Source organism: Ailuropoda melanoleuca, chromosome 14 (genome assembly GCF_002007445.2).
Source record: "Ailuropoda melanoleuca isolate Jingjing chromosome 14, ASM200744v2, whole genome shotgun sequence".
NCBI lineage: Eukaryota > Metazoa > Chordata > Mammalia > Carnivora > Ursidae > Ailuropoda > Ailuropoda melanoleuca.
Window position 1 is genome coordinate 36,604,446 of NC_048231.1, and position 22,511 is coordinate 36,626,956.

General features: G+C 54.4%; 1 protein-coding gene across 1 annotated transcript in view; it reads right to left on the reverse strand.

Moving 5' to 3' along the window:
• Positions 1 to 22,511, reverse strand: part of BCL11B (BAF chromatin remodeling complex subunit BCL11B) — a 96,514-nt gene that overhangs the window by 5,637 nt on the left and 68,366 nt on the right. The window contains 1 exon segment of the mRNA XM_034643069.1: positions 7 to 1,085. Coding sequence (XP_034498960.1) covers positions 7 to 1,085 — 1,079 coding nt within the window.

Here is a 22,511-nt window from a genome sequence, read left to right on the forward strand (position 1 = left end):
CCCGGCCACCCCGCCGCCGCCGTTCTCGCGGTTGCGGCTCAGCTCCGAGTCCATGCTGAAGCTCGACTCGGGCCGGCTCTCGTTCTCCAGCAGCAGCTCCTCCTCTTCCTCCTCCTCCTCCTCGTCCTCCTCCTCGGGCTCGTGGCCCAGCGACGGGTCGCTCTCGTGGTGGCGGAAGTCGCCGTCGGCCGCCTTGAGGCCCTCGCCGGCCAGCTCGCTGGTGCCGGGCTCCGGGGAGCTGGCGGCAGAGAGGCCGTCGTCGGAGCGGCCGGCCAGCGAGCCGGCCTTGTGCATGTGCGTCTTCATGTGGCGCTTGAGCTTGCTCGCCTGCGAGCACGCGTGGTCGCACAGCTGGCACTTGTAGGGCTTCTCGCCCGTGTGGCTGCGCCGGTGCACGATGAGATTGCTCTGGAACTTGAACGTCTTGCCACAGAACTCGCACGACTTGCTCTTGGCGGGCGGCTGCGGGGGCGGCGTGCCGCCGGGGGGCATGGGCGGCAGCGGCGGCGTGCTCAGAAACGGGGACTTGGGGCTGGGCTGGAAGGGGTTCAGGAGCCGGTGCATAGGGTTGCCGCGGCCCGGCGACACGGGCGGCGGCGTGGAGCTGTTGCCCGCCAGCTCGCGGAGCCGCCGCGAGAAGTCCATGGCGGGCGAGTCGATGGCCATGGGGTTGAGGCGCATGACTCGGTCAAAGGCACTGGGGTGCTGGGCAACGAGCCCCATCTCCTCCGCACTGAGGCGGTGCGGGTCCAGGTGGTGGCGCGGTGGCGGGCTGAAGAGGGGCGGCGTGCCGGGCAGGCGGCCCTCGCCGAAGCCCGGGTGGTCCCGCAGGATGGGGCCCGTCATGCGCAGCAGGTTGAAGGGGTTGCTGTCGCCCAGGAAATTCATGAGCGGGGACTGGGCCACGGCCTCGGGTCCGAGCGGCGGCGGGATGGTGAGCCGCGGCGTGAGCGAGCTGCTGGCCGGCCCGGGCTCCAGGTAGATGCGGAAGCCGTGCGTGTTCTGCGCGTGCTGCAGCAGGAACCACGCGCTGTTGAAGGGCTGCTTGCATGTTGTGCAAATGTAGCTGGAAGGCTCATCTTTACCTGGGGAGACACACGGACAGAAAGGCAGAGAGCGCGTGAGAAGCAGACCGGGCGCGCGCATCTGGAAGGCGGCCGCGGAGCCCCTTCGGAGCGGGCCTGCCGGCGACGTGTCGGACCCTCCATCGAAGACCCGACCCCACTGGAGGGCTGAAGAAGCCCGGCAGGGCCCTGATCGGCCACACGACCTCAGCAAGCACCCCCAGGGATTCCTAGGCCTCGGCTTGCTCCCCTAAAGAAAAGTTGCTCTTACCCCATTATCTCCGAAGCCAAACGAGGCCGTGTTGTGAGAATGCCTGAAATCAATGATAAAACAGCCGGGACACCCACAACCATGACAGACCAGGGTTTGTCAACCAAGGCACCCCTGACATGTGGACCAGGATGACTGGGGGTGCGGGCGGGGGTGGAGGAGGTCCTGCGCATTGTAGAAAGTTCAGCAGCATCCCCGGCCTCTACCACTACAAGCCAGTCGTACTCGCTCCTCCAGTTATGAGGGTCTCAAATCCCTCCAGGCCCCACAAGATGGGGGGGAGAGGGCGGGGGAGATAGCGCTGCTCGCTGCTCCCCTTCACCTTGAGAACCAATTAGGCCATATTTGATCCAAGGGGGTCCTAAAAAACACAAGTCAAACTCAATTGCCCAGCAAACTTTTTTTTAAGAGAAATGGCTGATAACCTCTGCGTCATCTGGGATTTCAGCTATAGGAAATTCTGGGGTTTCATACACCGGCATACATGCACAAAGCACCGTCAAATTTACACACGAATACACAGGAACAGAAGGAATTTAGCATGTTAGGAAGCTCACTCCCCCCCCCATTCCCCCTGCAGCCTCACACACACCCCTAACCACCTCTCGGAATCCGGCCTCCATAGGCCCCTGGCAGGGGAGAGGCAGGCGGCCACGGGGTATGTGAAGTCCTCGGCGGAACGCTAACTGAATTTGAGAAAGTCGGATCTGATGGGGTGGTCAGGATGGATGGTGGCAAGTGTGGATCTGTTACGTACTGGCTCTGGTGACATCGGGAGCAAATCTTAGGGGACACCTGTGGCACTGAGCCAAAAATGTTACTGTCTTTGTCCATCATTGGGGTAGTTATAAAACGGAGGTTGAACGTTTCATCCAGAAGGTGTCTTGTGGCCGCCCTCCTCCACCTCTGGGGGCAGCCTACTGCTTTTCCGGTCTGATTCTCTCCTGATGCTTTCTGAAAGAGGCAGGTGCGGGCAGGCCCTGCTTTCTACCACGAGATTCGCTGGCTAGCCGGCTAGCCGGGGCGGGAACAGGGAACAAGACATCACAGCTTCGATCTTCAACAACCCCTTTTGTTCTTTCAAACTTTCCTGTACCTGGAAGGTTTTAACGCTGACAAAGTGTGGTAGCCGCAGACTCCCTGGTGAGGCCAAAGCTGCAAATTAATTTCCAGACCCCAAATCAGTAAGGTGACCTGAGAACACGGCAGGGTGCAGAGTGGCGAACCCCCCCCCCCCATCTCAGCCTTTCCCCAAAGACCTTCTGAAATCCTGCGCGGAGATTTATTTTTTGTTTTCAGCACACAAGTTACGTTTTCAGGGGGCTTCACAGTTAGCTGTAAAAACCAAGTGACTGAAAGACCCCATGCCCTGTCCTCCACAGGCTCAGCTGGACAGCTTCAGAGGGCAGAGACCTCCCCGCCCCATGCAGTGCGCGTGGTGTCACAGAAAGGGGCCGGCCTGTCTGGCGGGCAGGGTGGGCGTCCGCCCAGACCCCCACACCAACTGGGCCAGAACACCCACCACTGGAAACCAAGACGTGCTTCAGGAGTGTGGTGCCCCACAGCGGTTGGTTCGCTCTCGGCTCCTATCCTGCATCTACGTGTTTGGTGGTAAGGAGACCCGTGGGGAGGGGGAAGGACAGAGAGGAGAAAGAATCCTGGGATTTGGCTTCACTCTGCATTTGCAAACACTTCCCGGGGAACTTCTGAGGCCATTTTCTTTCTCCAGTGTACCCAGTCCATCTGGGCAATTCAGTTCCCTAGGCTGGAGTCCCCGAGGAGAATTTTCCCCACCCGGAAAACGACAGGGAGGCCTCCCAAGGCCCTGGGCTGCCATGTTTCTCATGGGGCGCCCGCTGTATGGCGGTGCCCACCCTGGGCCTTCCCTTCCAGCATGGCCCTTAGCTGGCAGAGAGAACACCGCCTCCTGTTCTAGCATATTAGTTAATGTACTTGGGAGAACAGAGCCCTCACGAGAGAGCTGGCCAGAAGCCACCATATTTACAGTCTTCCTCACACCCTCTTGGAGAGCAAGGCAGAATAAATACGTAATAAATAACAAGAAGATAAATAAAATGTCCCTTTCTGACACAGGAGCTAATGATACAAATGAAGTGCCACATCCCACAAGGTCATAGATCTTCAAATTAAAGAGCATTTCTGTACCCTTCACCTTGGCTTTCGGAAACTCTAATTAATCGATTTATGGTACACAGCTGCTCTGTTTCTTCATTTTTTAAGTGGGACCACCCCCTTCCCCCAATCTCTTTGCTCATCATCTTCATCTCCTTGGGCTTCAGCTCCAGAGCATTTCCTGTTTCTTGTTCTGACGGCCACATATTTTCTAGAAAGTTCTACTGCTGGTGAGGAATGCGGTTATCAGAAGAAAATGCAGAATTCCCCGGCAGGCCAGGAATAAAGACTGCTCTTCAGCCGAAATGGCCGATTAAAACATTTTTTTACCTCAAAATGGCAGCTGCTGGGAAGCATGTGGCTACATGTTCTAAGGAGCTCAGATGTTTCCACTTCTTGTGTAAAAAAAAAAGGAAAAACGGAAAAAATTTTAAAAAGACACTCCTAAAACTCTGGAGCAGCCAAGGGAGGAAGTTACCTGTCCGTAATTCACCATCAGGTGGGGAAGAGCTACGTGTCCGTCAAATCGGATTTCAGGGCCCCTGTTCATGCCGGGGCGAACTCTTTCTTTTCTCACAGCCCTGAACCCCTTTGGTTCCCAGACTTCCCTCCGCACGATGGCAAGATGCACTGCAGGCGACGGCCTTCCCAGGATCTGACAGCTTCTGACTTTTTTTTAAATCTCGCAGCCCTCAAAGGCCCTCCCTAGACAGCTCTTTCCACTATCCCCCAGCTTTTTTTTTTCTTAATAAAATGTTCATTTCCATATTGCCACTTCATGGTTCTCTCTTGCCTAGAAGTAGCCTTGAGCAGTAGGGCTGCTCACTTTTAACAAGTGAACAATGTCACAAGTCTTTGAAGAGCCACTCAGAACATTTTTCCATTCAAAAACTCACTAAATATTTTACACTCGCAGCATACGAGTCCTGGACAGCTCATTTTTAAACGCGATGGAAGACCCTTGGCGAGAGGGATGGCCCCCTCCCCGTCCCAGGCCCAGAGGTCATCCCCGCCACAAGCTCAGGGCCACCTTCCCGGAGGTGAGCTGGAGGTTCCACGAGGCGACCACTTTGCCAGCGGCCCAGACAGGGTCCGCGTCCCACCATGATGCCAGCGTGGCTGCTGGGGCTCCGCGTGATAGGCGGATGCCTAGATTATTCTGAAGCGACGTACCCAGCAACACGAAACGCGGCCTACAGACCTAGAAATGTCTGCTGCACTTCGATCACGCAGTCGGGCTTGGCGACTCAGAACCCAGGGCCCGTGTCTGTCCTTGCTTGCTTGCTTCCTTCCTCAGACACTTGGACTCTCGGTTCGCAGGACCCCAGACTGGGTCTTCTCTGCTCTACTGGCTCTTTAGAGCAGTCCTTGTGATTTTCTCAACCTGGAAACCCTCCCTGCCATCTCTAGGTGACAGGGGCCTGGGTGACGGCCTGGGTTCCTACCTCTGCCTTGACATTCCCAGCACGGTGAAGTCACTCAAACCACAACCTCTTTGAGCCTCGATTGCCACATCAGTAGAATGGGACTAAGGTACCGGCCTCCACAAAGAGGGCTGGGGGTACCCAGTGAGATCCTGTCTGGGGACACCCTGTGTAAAGCGAGCACCACGATGCAGACGGTGTGAGTGGGGCTTTGTAGTTTCTGTTGTCCTTGAACCTGGCGGTGCCTGTTTCAGGGGTGCCCCTCTGTGTAAGTCTGGCTGTGATAAAAGCCGCCAGGAATTTTAATGCAGCCTGCCTCACGCATGAGAGGTTCCAGGGAAGTGAAAACTTGCACACGATGAGGAAACATCATTTCTTACAGGGATGCTTGGGGACCGACCGGCAACTAGACCCTCCTACAATGGATTGAGAGCCTCCCTCCGCTGTGAAGGTTGTTGTTCCTTTTTTTTTTTAATGAGCATTTAAATAATTGTTCCTTCTTATTATGCTGGTTACTCTAATAATACCAATAAAGGTATCAGGGATGTTCAATAAAAAAAACCACCTTTAATTGAGTAATTATTCAATGAAAAGGCCACAGCTGAGCGAGCTCGTTTAACAGCTCTCTCCAAAGGCCACTGATGCCCCGTGGAACGGCACTGGCGCCTGCGAGTGATGCTGCTGCTCGGAGGGGCAGCAAGGATGCCCCCCGCCCCCAGCTCACACAGGGCCACAGGTGAGATCCTGACTGGGCCGTTCTCCAAAACTGGAGGCAAAATTAGAATCCAGGCCCTCGGACGCTGACGGAAGAACTGGGTTACAGCTTCACGCAGCCCTTCGCAGTTTGCAGAGCGCTCTGCCGCTGGGTTAGCGTTTTGGCCAGCGTTAGCGCCTTTCGTCGTTACTCACCCTGCCTCCGAGCAAGGCCAGGCAAGTGCTATATCCCTGCCCACCGGCCAGCGGGCCATAAAGCTCAGGACAGCAAGTGGAGGGAGCCCCACAGCCAGCAGGGAGAGGGCCGTGGCCCACTCAGGCTTCCCGACCCCGGGCTCACTCCCTGCCCACTCTCCAGCGCTCAGCACCACCTGAGGGACTGATCCTTCTCGCTACACTCGTCAGGGCCTGTTTTACAATGAAAATGGCCAAGAAAGAGGTTCTCCTGCCACGCTGTGTGCCCCTTCGGTGAAGGGCACCGATTATCCTTTCATGGAACCCAAGCAAGGCCACCGCAGGCCTGGCCCCTGGAGGCAGACGTTTCACAAAGCAAGTAAGCCCATGGTGGGGGGGGGGGGGAGCAAAACAGGACCCAGGACCCAGATGCAGGGGCAGGATGCTGGATCCCAGGGTCCCCTGTGCCCCGAGAGAGGGCTTGGTTCACTGGCCAGCCACCCAGTCCAGCTCCCAAATCTGTAACTGCTAACAATATTGTCTGCACTGTTCCAAAATAATAATAATTATTATCATTATTACCCCTCAGATGTGTAGAGCCCTTATTAGTTGAAGACTCATCTCCCCTTTCATGATCCCGGAAAGAAAATGTCAGCTGGCCACCTCGGCAGGTTTCGTAGGTTTTGTGTTTCTATTATTCCTGAGCATGGCCATCTAGGACATCTATAACCACCCCTGCTTGTTCTGAAGGTACGCTCTCAAACCTCAGCCCCTCTCCAAGCTGGAGCCCTGGGAATACTCACGACAGCAGTAACCACAGCCCGTCACTGAATCCTTACACAGGCCTGTCCACAGCTAAATAGAGCTGACCTTGCCTGAGGCTCCACACCAGCCCTGAAGTAAGAACGGTCACTGGCCCCATTTCACGGAGGAGAACACTGAGGGCTGGAAGAGGCAAGGCGGTTTGCCTGAGGCCACGCAGCCTGCTGTGCTCTTGAGCCCTATGCTGACTGATAAAAGCCCAGTCAAGAGAGAAACGTGTACAGACCTGGGGCTCTCAGGCCAAGGCACCTGGGCANGGTCAAGAGAGAAACGTGTATAGACCTGGGGCTCTCAGGCCAAGGCACCTGGGCATGGCAACAAGGAGGCCCTGCCTCAGTACCTTACCTTTCGTTCCAGCCCACGTGCTAACCAGAAAGTGGAGATGTGCTGTTTTGGGCTAGGACTACAGTAACTCGGTGAAATCATGCTGATTACGTCTCATGGAAAAGTAAGAGATGCGCTTTGTTGGTGCGGGGGGGGGGGGGGGGGGTTTGAAAAAAAAAAAAAAAAAAAAAAAAAAAAAAAAAAAAAAAAAAAAAAAAAAAAGGGGGTTTTTGTGGGGGGGGGGGGGGGGGGAGGTGATCTACCACTCCTGTGTGGTCTCCCTGGGGCTCAGCCAGCCTCTGCCTCATGGAGCCCACGCCCCTCCACCACTGCCCGTGGCAGACGTGGCCAATCCGCACTCTCCCTCCAGGCCTTGGAATCCTCTAGATCCTCATTACCACACAGAGCGTGCCTCTGCCCTCCGTGGATCCCAGGGCACAGAAGCCCAGTAAATGGGGGCCCAGGTGAGACGGGGCTGAATTAACCAGGTGGCGGTGTGTGTCCTGCTGGGAGCAAAGACCCCACTGGCCCTTCCTTTGTTCAGTGCACAGGCAGGAACTGGGCACCCTGGGCATCCGCCAGTACTCGCCCTAGATGAACAGAGCTCACGCTGCAGGGGGGAACGAACACATGGTGCCCCTCTGAATCATCTGATGCAAAGTATGAGCATGGCTAGGTAGGCAGCCAGGGTGCCAGCAGAGAGAAGGCGGCACAGGCTCGGAGGAACTGGGGCTTAGAGCCTGCATCATGGTGCGCTCGTCTGCACGGCCCCCTTTAGTCCTCATGAGAACTACACACCATGATGACCGACCATCGACAGGAGCCATAAAGGAGGCTCGGGGAACTTAAGCGAGTTGCTCAAGGCCACCTTATTGGCCCTGGGTTATTGATTTAAAATTCATCATGGGCTAGATTCCAAGCTCCCTGAGGAGAGGGACCGAGCTAGCCTTGGCCACTGCTGTGACTGTGGCCACCCACACAGCGACTAATGCACACGTGCTTCAGAACTGTGGGTGACCTGCGAAAACCTGTGTCCTCACGGCCAGCTCTGCTGACCACATCGTCACCTGGACGAAGGTGTCTGCCCGGGTCTGGGTGAACCCGCCTGGCCCCACAGGGCTCAGCTCAGCATTCAGCTAGCACACCACTTCCTGGGCACGCTGGGCACAGGCCCCACCCAACACGCCCACGCCTCTCAGCCGCAGCACCTACCACCCAGGCAGGCCAGGATCCCAGGGGACTCCAAACAGAACCTGGACACTAGGCCTCGGCCACCGCCTGGCCCCACTCTAAGCCAGCGTCAGCAGGGCGGGCGAGCAGCCTCCCCGCCCATCTTCCCATACCACAGGGCTGACCGCCCCACTGCCCCGGGGAAGCTCGAGGCACTCAGCCGTCACTCACCCTCCCGGCCCTCTCCTTGGGGCCACGTGTTTGCACACAGGCTGGCACCTGCCATTCCCTGTGCCCAGATTACCTGCCTTTCCTTCTCTGCCTGAGAAATGTCTTTTCAGACCCAGCACCACCGCCACTGTATTCCCCGGGCATTTCGGGAACACTACTTGATACTGATCACACGTACTATCATAATCTGTCCTTGACCTTGGCATGTTCAACTCGCATGCGATCTGCACATGCCAATGCTGGACTTGTGCTCTTGGGCAGATGCTTACAGCAACTCTGGAAAGTGGGTTTTAATCCAGACTTTATATAAAAAAGAAATGAAGTCTCATCACATCTAAATGCGGGATCCAAGGTCACATGGCTTCTGGGTCACAGAAGCCAGATTCACACAGGGTCTGAGCCCGGGGCCTGTGCTGCGTCCAGACACACAGCTGGTGACTACAGACTCCACAATCATGGGCCTGGGCAGGGGCACGGATCAGGCACACAGACCACTCCAGCCGCACCCGGACCACCAGCAAGCTGCAGGCTTCATGCAGGAAATGCTGTGCGCGGCTCGGCTGAGAACAGAGACCTTACACAGGTGGAAAAAGTCCGCTCCGCCTCACGGTGTTTGGGGACAGGCCGCGGATCCTGCCAACATCCCAGTGTCGGAGGCACACTGTGTGCTTCATAGGCCTGGAGTTCACCAGGGCTGGGAGACCGGGCCTCCAGCCTCCCCACAGCCTCCAACTCAAGCCTCCAACGTTCCCCTAGGCAGCCGGGTATGCACAAAAACACCGCTGGATCTTGCTTTGAGCAAAAGAGGCACAGCTGAGAAATGAGTGAACCCAAGGAAACCTAACTGTGTCCCAAATGCTCCAGGGACATGCCCTCCTCCTTCCTTCCTTCTTTCCTTCCTTCCTTCCTTCCTTCACCTCACTATCCAGTCCTTCAGGCAGGCAGAGTCAGAGGGATCGGCCACGACCCCACCCCTCCAGGCNCCGCGGATCCTGCCAACATCCCAGTGTCGGAGGCACACTGTGTGCTTCATAGGCCTGGAGTTCACCAGGGCTGGGAGACGGGGCCTCCAGCCTCCCCACAGCCACCAACTCAAGCCTCCAACGTTCCCCTAGGCAGCCGGGTATGCACAAAAACACCGCTGGATCTTGCTTTGAGCAAAAGAGGCACAGCTGAGAAATGAGTGAACCCAAGGAAACCTAACTGTGTCCCAAATGCTCCAGGGACATGCCCTCCTCCTTCCTTCCTTCTTTCCTTCCTTCCTTCCTTCCTTCACCTCACTATCCAGTCCTTCAGGCAGGCAGAGTCAGAGGGATCGGCCACGACCCCACCCCTCCAGGCAGCCGCAGGTAGGGGCTGAGGAGCAGGTGTGGGTGAGTGGACAGCAAGGATGCCGAGGCAGAGCGGAGCCTGCTGAGGAAACTCGGAGCACCCGGCGAGGAGGCAGGCCGGCAGGGACACGGCACGGACAGGAGTGCCGGCCGGACGCGGGGAGAAGAGCATGGCTGGAAGGCCCTGCACTCGCACCCTCAGGGCGCCACAGAAGAGAAAGGGCCGGGAGGGGAAATGGGAGACACAGCCGGGGAAGGACGTGCCTACCAGGGCTTGCACAGGCACCTGCTCATGGTACAGGGCTGTCCTCACTCGCCCACACTCACCGTCCAAACCCAGGGCTAAATATTAAACGTGGAGAAGAGGGGCTGCTCTCAGGCGTCCTTATTCTTCTTTTAAGGAAGCCAAGGGGTGCATCAGGACAGTACCCAATTCACACTACATCTGGCACCCCAGCAACCGCACTGTGGTAGCAAAAGATGAACAGATCTATCCGATACCAGGTAGTCCTTTGCTCCGTCCCCCCTTCCTTGGCCCTACGACACAGAAACACCTGCTGGGCGCCAGGCCCTGGGCTGAGTGGAGGGACACAGCGATGAACATCTGCCCGCAAGGAGCCTGCAGACAAGTGCAGGCGCTAATGAGTCCACACGTCTCTAGGAAGACTTCAGGCCGCGAGGGCACTAGGAGAGGCTGTGACCTGAGGCGCAGCATCCAGAGGAGGGAGAGACGGCCAGTGTGGGAGGGTCAGGAAGACCTCTCTGGGGAGGAGCTCCTGCAGCTGAATTCAGAAGGAAGAAGGTGTCTGTGGTGCAAAGAAAGGAAAGAAAGAGGGTGCCCGGCAGAGGAAACTGCATACACAGAGGCATGGAAATGGGACCCCAGATTCACAGAGGCAAGGAAAAGGATGTGGGACTGAAAGGGGGGTTTCAGATCAATCTGAGGCTCTGAAAACACAAAGAAACGGAGCCGGATACAGATCAAATTCCATTGCTATCAATTCCATCACAGTGAAAACTCCGATATATTTTTTTTAAATATGAAGATTTTCAGATTTTTTTTTAATTTATTCGACAGAGATAGAGACAGCCAGCGAGAGAGGGAACACAAGCAGGGGGAGTGGGAGAGGAAGAAGCAGGCTCAAAGCGGAGGAGCCTGATGTGGGGCTCGATCCCAGAACGCCGGGATCACGCCCTGAGCCGAAGGCAGACGCTTAACCGCTGTGCCACCCAGGCGCCCCTAAATATGAAGATTTTCAAACCCACACTCAAGGCCTACTTGAGTCAAAAACTGTTCCATGCAACAAAATGTCAGTACAACCAAAGGATGAAAGGGAACCCCTTGAAGGGCTCTTTTTGAGACCAGATCCACACTTTCCAAACTGTGAAACCAAATGATATAAAGAAATGAAACCGGGAGTAGGGGTGGGGGTGGGGGGGCCTGGAAAATACAAAGAGGACATTTAAAATCCAATCTATGGGGCGCCTGGGTGGCGCAGTCGTTAAGCGTCTGCCTTCGGCTCAGGGCGTGATCCCAGCGTTCTGGGATCGAGTCCCACATCAGGCTCCTCTGCTAGGAGCCTGCTTCTTCCTCTCCCACTCCCCCTGCTTGTGTTCCCTCTCTCACTGGCTGTCTTTGTCAAATAAGTAAATAAAATCTTTTAAAAAAATAAAAAATAAAAAAATAAAATAAAATCCAATCTATGAGGCTCACTAGCCTATAAGGTGGCTTCTAAACCGCTCTCTCCAGCAGGAGTTCTATTATCCCAGCAAGGTTCTCATCTGAAGCCCTAGGCCTGTGAGCCAGTGTCAGGAACAGGATGGTCCAGGTTCTCAGTGGAACAAAGGAGTGTTAGAACTGAACTGCAGCTGCAGGCACCATGCACCCCAGATTTCCCCAGACAGTCTCGATTTCAACTGCTCGATTCTGTGGTCAGACCAGGTGTGCAGTTCAGGCTCAGGAAACAGCCACCCAGCCCTGAAACAAGGCAATATTGCTGACCGCGGGGGCATCTTGGGGAAGGGTGAGAACGGTGGTGTTTGCTAGTAAGATGGAAGAGCCGGAGGCAGGACACACGGAGTGATTTTGTATGTGGCAACTCACGGCGTTCTCGAAAATTCCTCAAGATCATCTTTACAGAGCTTCCCCCCCTTTACATAACGCAAATCAGCTGGAAATAGTACGTCTTCCCCAAAATAGATGAATGCGTCGTCAGATTCCCTTGAAATCTTTCTGTAGGCTTCTCTGAAAACGACCTACAACAGTGGGTTCTGGTGGGCTGAGACTTATTTTGGTGGTTTTGCCCCCCCCAGCCCCCCCAACTATATGAGGTCTTCGGAAAGTACTGTAGCACCCCGGGGACGGGAATTTAGCAGAGAATGTGAAGAGGAAGCATGAAGCAAATCCTCCTTATCATTTAATGGAAAAATAGAGTGAGTGAAGAAATAAACAGGTAAAAAAAAAAACAACTGAAGGCGTGAGCTGCCCGTGTGTGTGAGCCGGTGTGTGCGAGAGCCGGTGTGTGCGGGCGTGTGCACACCTCGTGGGTATCTTCACGCACGCGTTCTGGCTGACACAGGAAGTCTCTCTTCTCCATTATTCATGACTTCCTTCACAAGGCAGGAATAAGGCTTCCTTCCTTTCCTTAAATCCACAAAAATCTCCACATTCCACCCCAAGAAGTATTGCAGGGGCAGTAAATCTCGTTTTAATGGAGTGTGCGTTTAGCTCTGAGGAGATAATTGACGTTATGGAGAGCCCCAACGCCGAGTTATATAGGTTAGCTAAGGCAGAGGGGACTCATTACCCACACATTACAAACAAGTAGTAATATATGTATATTGTTCAGAGTGGCGTTATAGCAAAAGTGCTCCGGTCCACAGGGATTGATAAAACACAAGAAAACAGCAGACATGCACTTGTAAATTTGTCTCATTTGTCTCTGAAGTTAAAGGTTATTCCCTTGTTCTGAATTTGTAATAAAAACATGCTGGCCCAAGGTTCGTGGAGGATGTTTGAATATTTAAATTGTGTATAATGATAGGCAATTATAGGATGAAAACTGGACCGTGTGAATGGGGGGGCACTGTCTGGATCACCAAGTGTTTTCCCACCAACGAGTCATCTGTCTTTAACGTGCCACCCCTCCCCCTCCCGGAGGAGGGCTGCGGGGACCGTTACCAGGTCCCACGGCCACCAACCAGCAACCAGCCAAGCTGGGGTTTGCTCGAGTGGATGGGTTCCTCCCCTTCTTTTTCTTCTTTAGTTTTGTTTTCTTCAGTATGCACAGCACATCTCTCCAACCACAGGCGGAGACCGAGGCCACGGCCCCTGGAGGACGACCCGCCGCACGTCCGTCCTTCCGTAGCCAGTCAGCGCTTTCTCGTGGCTGGAGGCAAGGGCAGGGCACGGAGAGGGGCCTGCCAGCAGACTGCGAAGGTCCCCCTGCCCCCCGAATGGGATGCCCATCGCCCCAACACCCTCCCTGGAGGAGAGCTGGGTGGGGCTGGTGGGGAGCCCCCCCGCAGTGGCGCGCCCGGGGTGGCTCCGTGGCAGCTCCGTGGCACCCTGGCTGGAGCCGAGGTGCCCGCCTGGCCCCGTCCAGGTTAACCAACTGCAGTGTTTGAGTTACTCCAGCCAGCTTGTCACCGAGCACAAAAGTCATCAGCGAGTGAATGTTCTTTTCTGCACCACAATTAAGACGAATCAATACGACGTGCCACAAATGGTATTTTACTCTCAATAAGAACTCGAGCTGAGTTTATTCAGAATATTTTAGCGCTTCCCCGGGGGATTTTGGGCCGACGCAGATGGCAAATAAAGTACTCAGCCTAAGGCTACAGCACATTATGGTAATTCTAATGTCAGATGTACTTTAATATACAGCTCTATTTAATCACCCCATTATTTCACATTTCCATATGAAAAACCTGCGGCACTTCTGCAGTGCTTTGCCTCTGCCACGGTGCCAGCTTCCTCCAACCCGCCGGCAGCCGGGAGATGGTCATCCTCGCCAGGCGCAGCTCCGTGTCGAAGTTTCCGGGTGCTTGTGCGCAGCCAAGATGCCCGGCGTGATCAGAAAATCGGAGGATTCAGAGATGTACCAAATGCCACGGAGGTTATGGAAACGCCAGACCGAGCACTTCCACCTTCCTCACGCAGTTTCTCTCTCTCTCTCTCCCCCCCCCCTCACACACACACACACACACACACACACACACGCACGCGACGGGGAGACAATTACATGCATGCCTTCAACACTGCCCCTCTCCAAACACCAGCAGCCTCAGCATGGTGGCTGGGCAGCCCAATGGCTCGATCCAACCGTGGCTCGGGGCTGGTGGAGATGTGGCTCCTGCCCGTGGCCTGCAGCGCCCGTGCCAGCAGGTTCTCACAGCACTGCTCCCCCCTGCCTACCCCCACCAAGGGCACACGAAAGCAGCAGGAATGCCAAGGGGCAGGGGAGCTGTGCTGGTGGTGACAAAGGACATGGGCAGAGCAAGTGGGGGAACGGGGGGAGGCAGGGGAGCTGTAGCCCAAACTGCCTGTACATTCTGGAGCCAGGAGGCCCCCAGGATGGTGCTGTCAGGTTTGCACTGGAGAACCTGAAGCTGAGAAGCCCAGGCCCCAGGGGAGGTGCAGTCCTGTGAATTCCAAATGGCTCTTGCACCTCCAGGCTGGCTCTGCTGGCCAGCTGGCGGAGAGAAGCCAGCGGAAGCCTGGGTTTTGGCTGAGCCCAGGAAATCACTCTCTTGCGGTCACACGCATACTTGGCCACGCGGCGTTGCAATGAAGCCCAGCACAAAACCCGCCGACCACCCAGTTCTAGATTCGAGAAATCTAGAGGAGTCTGCTGATGGATGAAACGACACCTGGCACCTGACCCTCCCGGCTGCCCCAGGAATGAGTCAACATTCAAGCCACATAGCACTATTCTTGTAAATGGGGACAGCATATGTCGTCAGAATGAGGGGCTTGCCCGTGAGCAGGCTAGGTCCGGTGCCTCCCATGGGGTAACAACCTCTCAGGGAAGGAGGGAAGTGAGGAGAGAGAAGGGAGGTAGGGTGCGAGCCAGGGAAGGAGGAAGGGCAATAAAGGGGAGAACGTCCCAGCATACAATGCCAAAAACACTGGCAAATTCCTCACAACTGTTGGTTCACTGATAAGATGATCAGTACCTAATGCTAGCCGAGTTGTCTTCAAAGCTCCACGGAGGAAACATCTGAGAGAGAACTGCTTGCTCATCTGAAGGTGCAGACTCTGGCCAACCTGGCCATTCCAATGCCTGCAGATACAGCCATGAGGGACAGCTCACCGCCCCTCACTGGGGCCACCACTCGAACCCGGATCATCCTGCGACTTCTTTCAAAAATTCACTTTGGGGGTAAAAATCAAGTGGGGGACTCATGCTCGATTTCCAAGGCCTTTGATTCCACCCTGCTATTAATCTTATTGGTAAACCTAAAAATGGGTCCTAATAGTCTCCGGGCCTTTTTCTGGCTCTAAGTTTGGGATAAAAGGCCAGACCAGTGGTACTCAACTGAGGACCGTTTTGCCCCTGTAGGGAATTTTGGCAACGTCCTGAGATATTCTGGATTGCCGCAATTGGCAGAGGTGAGGGTGTGACTGGCATCTACTAGGTCGGGGCAGGGATGCTGCTCAAAGTCCTACAACAAGAAATCATCCAGTCCCAAATGTCCGGACACACAACCTGGGGACAGACCCCTCACTTTCAGTACCGGCCTCCTTGTAGGCTCTGTGGCTGAGCCTGCGAAAAACTGACTGCACGAGAGAGAGAGAGAGAGAGAGAGAGAGAGAGAGAGAGAGAGCGCAAGGAGGGGTGGGGAAAGAGGGTGGAGAGAAACTGAGAGTCAGAGAGAAGGAGGAGGGACCAACATCATTCACTTTTGGCAAGAAGTGAGCTTGGGGCATCCCAGCCAGTTTCATCATTACAGAAATCATCTGAATCCCAGAGTCTCCGGGGACGGCGGGTCCGGGGCTCCCAGGGGGTCTTCTGTGTCTTGGAAAGGGGAATGCCAACCTGAACAGGCAGGGGGAGCAGGGGGGCTTTAACGGTGCCAGCACCCCCGCTCCCCGGCCCTCCTCCAAAACCCTTCCGTCTGAGGGACACCTCCCTCCAGAACGGGGCTCTGCCACCGGTGAAGGGACGTCAGGGGCTGCCCTAGATTCAGCTGCTCAGATGTGAGCCTTGCAACAGCGGCTGCAGGAGATGAAAACCCAAATATACTTCCTGAAGTCAAAGAGATAAAAATACAATTTCTGCTGTGTGCGGCACTCTTTCACGCTGCAGCAATACTTATGGGGGGGATAGGGGTGGGGGGGGAGCGAGGAGATGACCACACAGGCTTAAGTAAATTCCTTTTTTAAAAAAACACACGATCCAGAGAGATTACATAAAAAGTACAATTAAGGACCGCTCAGAATCCCGAGGCCTTCGAGAACGTGCTGCTTCCAGAATATTTTTAGAACAATCACTGGAGTGATTCTTCTTAGTTGTAGAAACACTCCAAATCAGAAAGTCAATTTTTCCTCTATTTGCAGAAGTGAGCTGGCTCCACTGGACGGCATGCGCGTGTTTTGCTTGGCGGCTGTTCACAACACTGTCTTGGCAGCCTTTCCTTGGAGCGCGCACGGTGAACCTGGCGCTCGCACACAGTAGCACTTGCATTTCAAACGCCCCAGCCACGCTTCCCTAATAACAGCCTGGGAACTGCAAAAACCCCTGGAAGCCCAGCCCTTTAAATGGGGAACAGAGCTCGGCGGCCTCGGGGCCCTTCTCACCACAATAGGGGTTGTAAACTGGGGCTGGGGCTTTCAATAAAGATGTTAAAAGGCAGGGAAAAAAAAACAAAAAACAAAAAACCAACACTGAAAACCAACGCTGCCCAGGACGCCAGGACAGTGCAAGCTACCTTCCCCCTGGACCCCTGCTCTCCCCTCCACTCCCCCAGGAGGCCCAGCCCTGTGGCTCCTCCAACCGGTTGTGTCCAGACTGGAGCAAGTTCTACCCAGGAAGGGGCATGGGGACTCCAGAACCACCCCAGGGCTGGGGGTCCTTGGGCCTGACAGATCTGGCTCTCCTGCTTCTAGCCTCGGCTGAACATGAGACCGGGGGCTGAGTTTCTTCTCCTCCAGTGGCATGAACACCTGTAGGGGGATGTAGGGCATGTGTGTAAAGAATCATTCATCTGGTCAGTGCTCAAAAGAGGAAGCTATTGCCGTGAATGTGAACGAGCACATGAATGAATGAGTGGGAGAATGAATGAATGAATGAATGACAGAAGGATCGAGTGAAGAGGGAGGACGGAAAAGGGACTTCCAGGTACAATTTCCACCCCTCTCTGGCAGCAAGAAATGTAGTTATTTGGGCCTCTTAGAACTGGCTCCTCACCACTGTCTCTGCTTCACACGTTCCTCTTTCTTTCTCTCTGTGTTGTTTACAAAGGTTTCATTATGTTTTCAACTAATCAGAAAGGCCCCGCTAATACACAATTAACATGTGATTATAAAAAAAATTAAAATAGCTTCCAGAAGAAGGAAATGTAATTAAGTAGAGAATGCTTTTCAGTAAGTGCTTGCTTTAACCCATTGTCAGAACACAGTCTACGTTCGTCCACAATGCCTGGAACAGATGCCAAGGGCAGAATGTTAAAAGCAAGTTAAAAAAAAAAAAAAAGGACATTATTTTCTGGAGGAATAATAGCCATCGACTGGGCACGACATGCCGGAAAGCTCAAATTCTGCCTGCAGAAGGGTGACCTCCCCAATCCCCTTACCACTCTCTCTTAAAAAAAAAAAAAGGCTTCCCTTCTAAAAAATAAAATAAATGGGTAAACCCAAACCCAGGATCATAAAAATGAGCACAAGTGAGTGAGAAACAATAGCCACACACACACATTTACAAACTCTACTGTTAACAGATGTTTAGTCCAGACCACGAAGAGAGCCTGATATTACCACTTTCTGATCAAGTCTGTGATCGTTTTGCTTCAAATCATTTCAGCCAAATTTCAGAAGGAATCGGTCTTTAAAAAGCCCAAGTCTAAAATGGGTTTTTAACCTCACATTCAAGAAGCAAGCTGACAAACTGAGGGATTTTGTTATTTCCCATCTTCCCCCCCCCTCAAATCAATTCTCTATGCCAACGAGGTCCAGCCATGTTACTGGCCCCCACGCTTGTCAATGTGAATGAGGGACCTGCAGGTTTTGATGGTTTCTGCCGATCAATATGGCCCCAAAGCAAATGGCAAATCCAACAAGTTCCCAAGAAAATGGGAACTCTGTGAGAAACGTGCATGGCCCTGCACAAGAAACTTCCCGGTCTTCTCCATAATTCTCCTAAACATGATGGGGAAGAAGCAAAATCGGGAAAGTCGGGGCTGGTGGCAGGACTGCCTCACCAGGGACCTGTCCTCCCTCCTCCAGGCCTGAGCAGGAAACAAACATTTCCAGTCCCAGACTGTCCCCAGTGGCGGAGGCAGCAGTCAGTGAATGGCCTGCACCGGCTCAGAAAATGCACCGAGGTCTGGTGGGCCAGGCCTGCCAAGGAGCTGGGGCTTCTGGACCAATGCTCCACAGTGGGGGCAGAGCTGGGGGCCCGGGGCACGGCTGGCCCCCCAGTAGTGCCGCCCCATGCGCCCCAAGCAATGGGCACAACACTACACGTTTATGGTCCAGGCTCAGCAGTTACTAGCTGGACGACCCTGGACAAGGCACCCCACTTCTCTGCATCTGTCATTCAGTGTGACATTCCTTATCCGTAAAATGGCCCTAAGAGTAAGCTCATTTCTCTCTGCCTTTCAGGGAGAGGAGTGAAGAGTGAGACTCTGAGGAGGTCCCATGCGAAGTGCCGAGACCCAGGCCTGGATAGTCTGGCTCAAGAGCCCATCATCTTAACCACAGCACCGACTGCCCTCGACGACAATGACCCCCGGAGAGCCGGAAGACTCACAGCACAGGCCCCAGGTCAGCAGGGCCTTGTTCCATCCTTACGGCAATCCCAGAGGTACATACTTTCACTGCGGTTCAAAGATGAGGAACCCGAGGCTGACAATTTACTCACACTTGCCTAAGGCTACCCGAATCACGAAACCAGGGGTGGGTGACAAGCAAGATCGCCCAGTCCCCCCCCCCCCGCAACCAGCACCAGATGGGGAGACCAAGGCTGCCCAGCATGGAGGAAGGACTTCCCAAAGTCACACACGAGCAAGCCCTGGTTCCTGATCCAGGAACCTCACCAAACCACCACAGGCACCAACACGGTGGGTCTACTCAACCCAGGGTTCCTTCTGGAAGAGAAGGAAGAGAAGCCGCCAGTGGCACCCCTGTCATTTCCCATGTGTCCTCTGCAGGGCTCCCCCAACACCCCAGTTTCACAGAGGAGACTAGAATGAAAAGGCAGGTGGCACATCCATGGCCTACATCCCCAGCCCCAAGTCCTGTCCTTGCTCTGACCCCCTCCACACTTCCTGGGACACAGCACCCTAAAAAGAATGGCCTGCCCCCATCTAGTACTTGCCGGGTATCTCAGTGTGTCATCACTAACCCTTGCTAGCCTTGTCACCTCGGATTCCAGAGAGAATCCGAGGCTTAGAGAGGTCTCTGCCTCATGTCACACATCCCGGGCCTGTAGCCCAGGTGGCGCTCGAGACAAAATGTAAGCCTCTGTGTGGTAGTACCTGGCTCCCCGCCTCCTCAGGGACAACAGGCCTCCCTATCATAGGAGCCTCGTCCACTCCATCCCCATATCCCTTCATCACTTGGCACCGTCCAACACACAGTAGGTACTTGCTTTCCCAACACCTGCTGGACTCGACTGAAAGCCTGCCCGCCGCCCAGAAGAGCCGTTTAAATTCTGCAGTTGGCGCCTGCCCCTTGTGCCTGCACAGCGCAGCAAGAACTGACAATTCTTGCTAGATAAATATCTGGAAAGAAGTCGGGAAACAATTAAAACTAGAAGCTAATAAATGATGAAGAAGCCCATGAGCCAAGTCCTGGCCCACTTCCCAGTCTTCATTCATGCATCAAAAAACCCCAGCGGTCCGAGGCTTCGAGAGGGCAGCTGGGCAGTGGGGCCGTCCGACGTAATATAAATGGGAATTAGATATGATCGAACGTACTCACTACATTCCCAACAGCAGCCACTCTCCCGACTCCCCTTCCCGTGGCTCCCCACCCAAGCCCCTTCTGGGGAACTCTGGACAGATGATCTTGTAACCAGGCAACCAGGAGGAAAGGTTCCAAAGTTCCTGCACAGGAACGAGGATGCCGCATTCTGCCATGGTGGCTACTGGGACACAGCACCGTGACGCTCTCTTCTGGACCTTTTAAAAATGGGGGGGGGGCACTAGCTATTCCCCCAACACGAAGACTTGACTATCCTGGCGTTCCCTCTTCCCTTCGCAAGGCAGGTGGGCCAGCCCCCTCTGCAGGGAGACTGCCTCATGTCCCCCACCCCCCCACAACCATGGCCACCAGCGCATCTGCAACCCCGGGTCGCAGGACACAGCCCTTGAGGCTCGCACTGGACGGCAGCCCACCCCCTCAGACCAGGCACCCTCTGCAGCTGTTTTGACAAATGCTCCCAAGATTCCAGGAGACCGAAGCCTCAGAGGTTTGGCGGGGTCAGCTGCACTTTGGGAAATTATGTGCCCGTAGTCAAGGAGAATGCCTCGTGTCCACGGGACAGGGAGAGACGGAAGGAGAATCTTGGGGCCCCTGACAACGCCACGGATGCTGTGTGTGTGGAGAGTGCGTGCAGCCAGCCTCTCTGAAAAACCCAAATGCTTCCAAAGCTATTAGACACCTCAACAGCCCAGCTCTCTCGCTGGGCCTTTGGCATAAGCCGGGTGTTTTCGCATCCCAGGTGGCGCTAGGTCCCCTGCAGTCAGGTCGGTGTAGTGATTATCGGGCTAGGGTGGTCACACCAAGCTCGGGGCTGCTCAGGGCTGGAGGGGGAACAAGGAACCTCCATCAGGAGCCTACCCTGTGCTAGGAACTGGGCCTCAAGGAGTTGTAGACATAATGTCGTGAGCTTTGTCCTCACGCCTGGGTGTACCCAGGCCGGAGATGCAGAGCCAGAAGCCAGCTGCAAGTCTTCTGGGCCCCCTGGTCTATGCTCTCCTTAGGTACACAACCCCAGCCTTTGCTAACCATCATCTCATTTTAGGGCAGATACAGGATTAGATGGTGGCATGGGATCGGACACAGTGGGCAGATGAGTGAGAAGGGGAGCACGGGCAGATGGGCACACCTGCAGAGGGCCTGGCCTATGCCAGGCACTGCCCTGGGGCCCGAAGAACCCCCTGGCCCCTTCCTGCCAGCCAGCAGAGGTCAGCGGACAAAGCAGGGTCCAGACACTCTGAAGTCAGGGCAGAGCTGTCATTGCGTTTCTTCCCCCAATAATTACACAGTGCACTTACTAAAGAAAATGAGTGAAGTTGGAGAATTAAAAATTGGAAAGAGAATTTTTTTTTCACCGAGGAAGCAAGCCTCCCTCCGGAGAGGACCTGAAGACCCTGTTGGGGTGGGTGGCAGGTGGACAGCATCTGTGTATCTAATGAGGTTCTTCTGACAACACCAAGATGCACACGTGCTCCTGAACACACCGCACACTTGCTCTTCTAGCTGCACGAAGAGAGTGGGAGTCTAACGTCTCTATCCGCACAGAACTGACCACAGCCAGAGACTGGGCCGACAGCTGGACAGCAGGAGGTGTGGAGACCAGCCTCCAGCTTAACAAATGTCCTTACCAAATGTCCCACTGCAGAAGCATGTGCCCCAGTCCCAGAGGACGAGGGTCGGAGCCCCACCCGGGCCCTGACTCCCAGTTTGGAGCCACAAGCAGGGAATGGAAATAATGCCAATGAAAAGAAGGTGCCTCCTAATAAGTCAAGCAGAGAAAGACAATTATCATATGGTTTCTCTCATCTATGGAACATAAGAACGAGGATGATCGGTAGGGGAAGAAAGGGATAAAGAAGGGGGGTAATCAGAAGGGGGAATGAAGCATGAGAGACTATGGACTCTGAGAAACAAACTGAGGGCTTCAGAGGGGACGGGGGTGGGGGAATGGGATGGACCGGTGATGGGTAGTAAGGAGGGCACGTATTGCATGGTGCACTGGGTGTTATACGCAATTAATGAATCATCAAACTTTACATCAGAAACCAGGGATGTACTGTATGGTGACTAACATAATATAATAAAAAATCATTAAAAAAAAAAAACTAAAAAAAAAAAAAAAAAAAAAGAAGGTGCCTCCTGTCTGGGCTGCATCGGGAAGCCACCCATCACGGCCCGGCTGACGCAACTCTTTAGCTCCTATACCCCTGATATATCTAAGGGCTGAAGGGTTTTCTGGGAAGTGAAAGAAGAGCTAATGAAACCACAGGCTTGGCAGAGCCTGACGTAGGGTGCCTGGCTAGAAACTTCTCTTTCCAATCAGCAAGTCACCATAAGTTTTGAAATCAACATTACTGTGTCTTCTGATTTTTAAAGGAATACTTTCTTCTCATAGAAAATTTCACAGATACAGACCAGGATATGGGAGGAAACGAGCTACCAAAGTCACCTCCATCAAAATGTTGGTGTTCCCTTTCCTACAGACGCACATGCGCACGCACATCTACTGATTAAGCTCTTACCATGTGCAGTTTTGGTTCCGGCTTCTCTCTCCTGGTGTCACATTGGGAGCATTTTCCCACATCGCTGGAAACGCCTCGAAGTCATTATTTTTTGGGTTGCTATGTGATGTTCTACCGTACGGCTGGGAGACTGCACATTCTAACCATTCTCCTCCCTCCTGGGATCTACTTGCTTCCAGAACTTTCC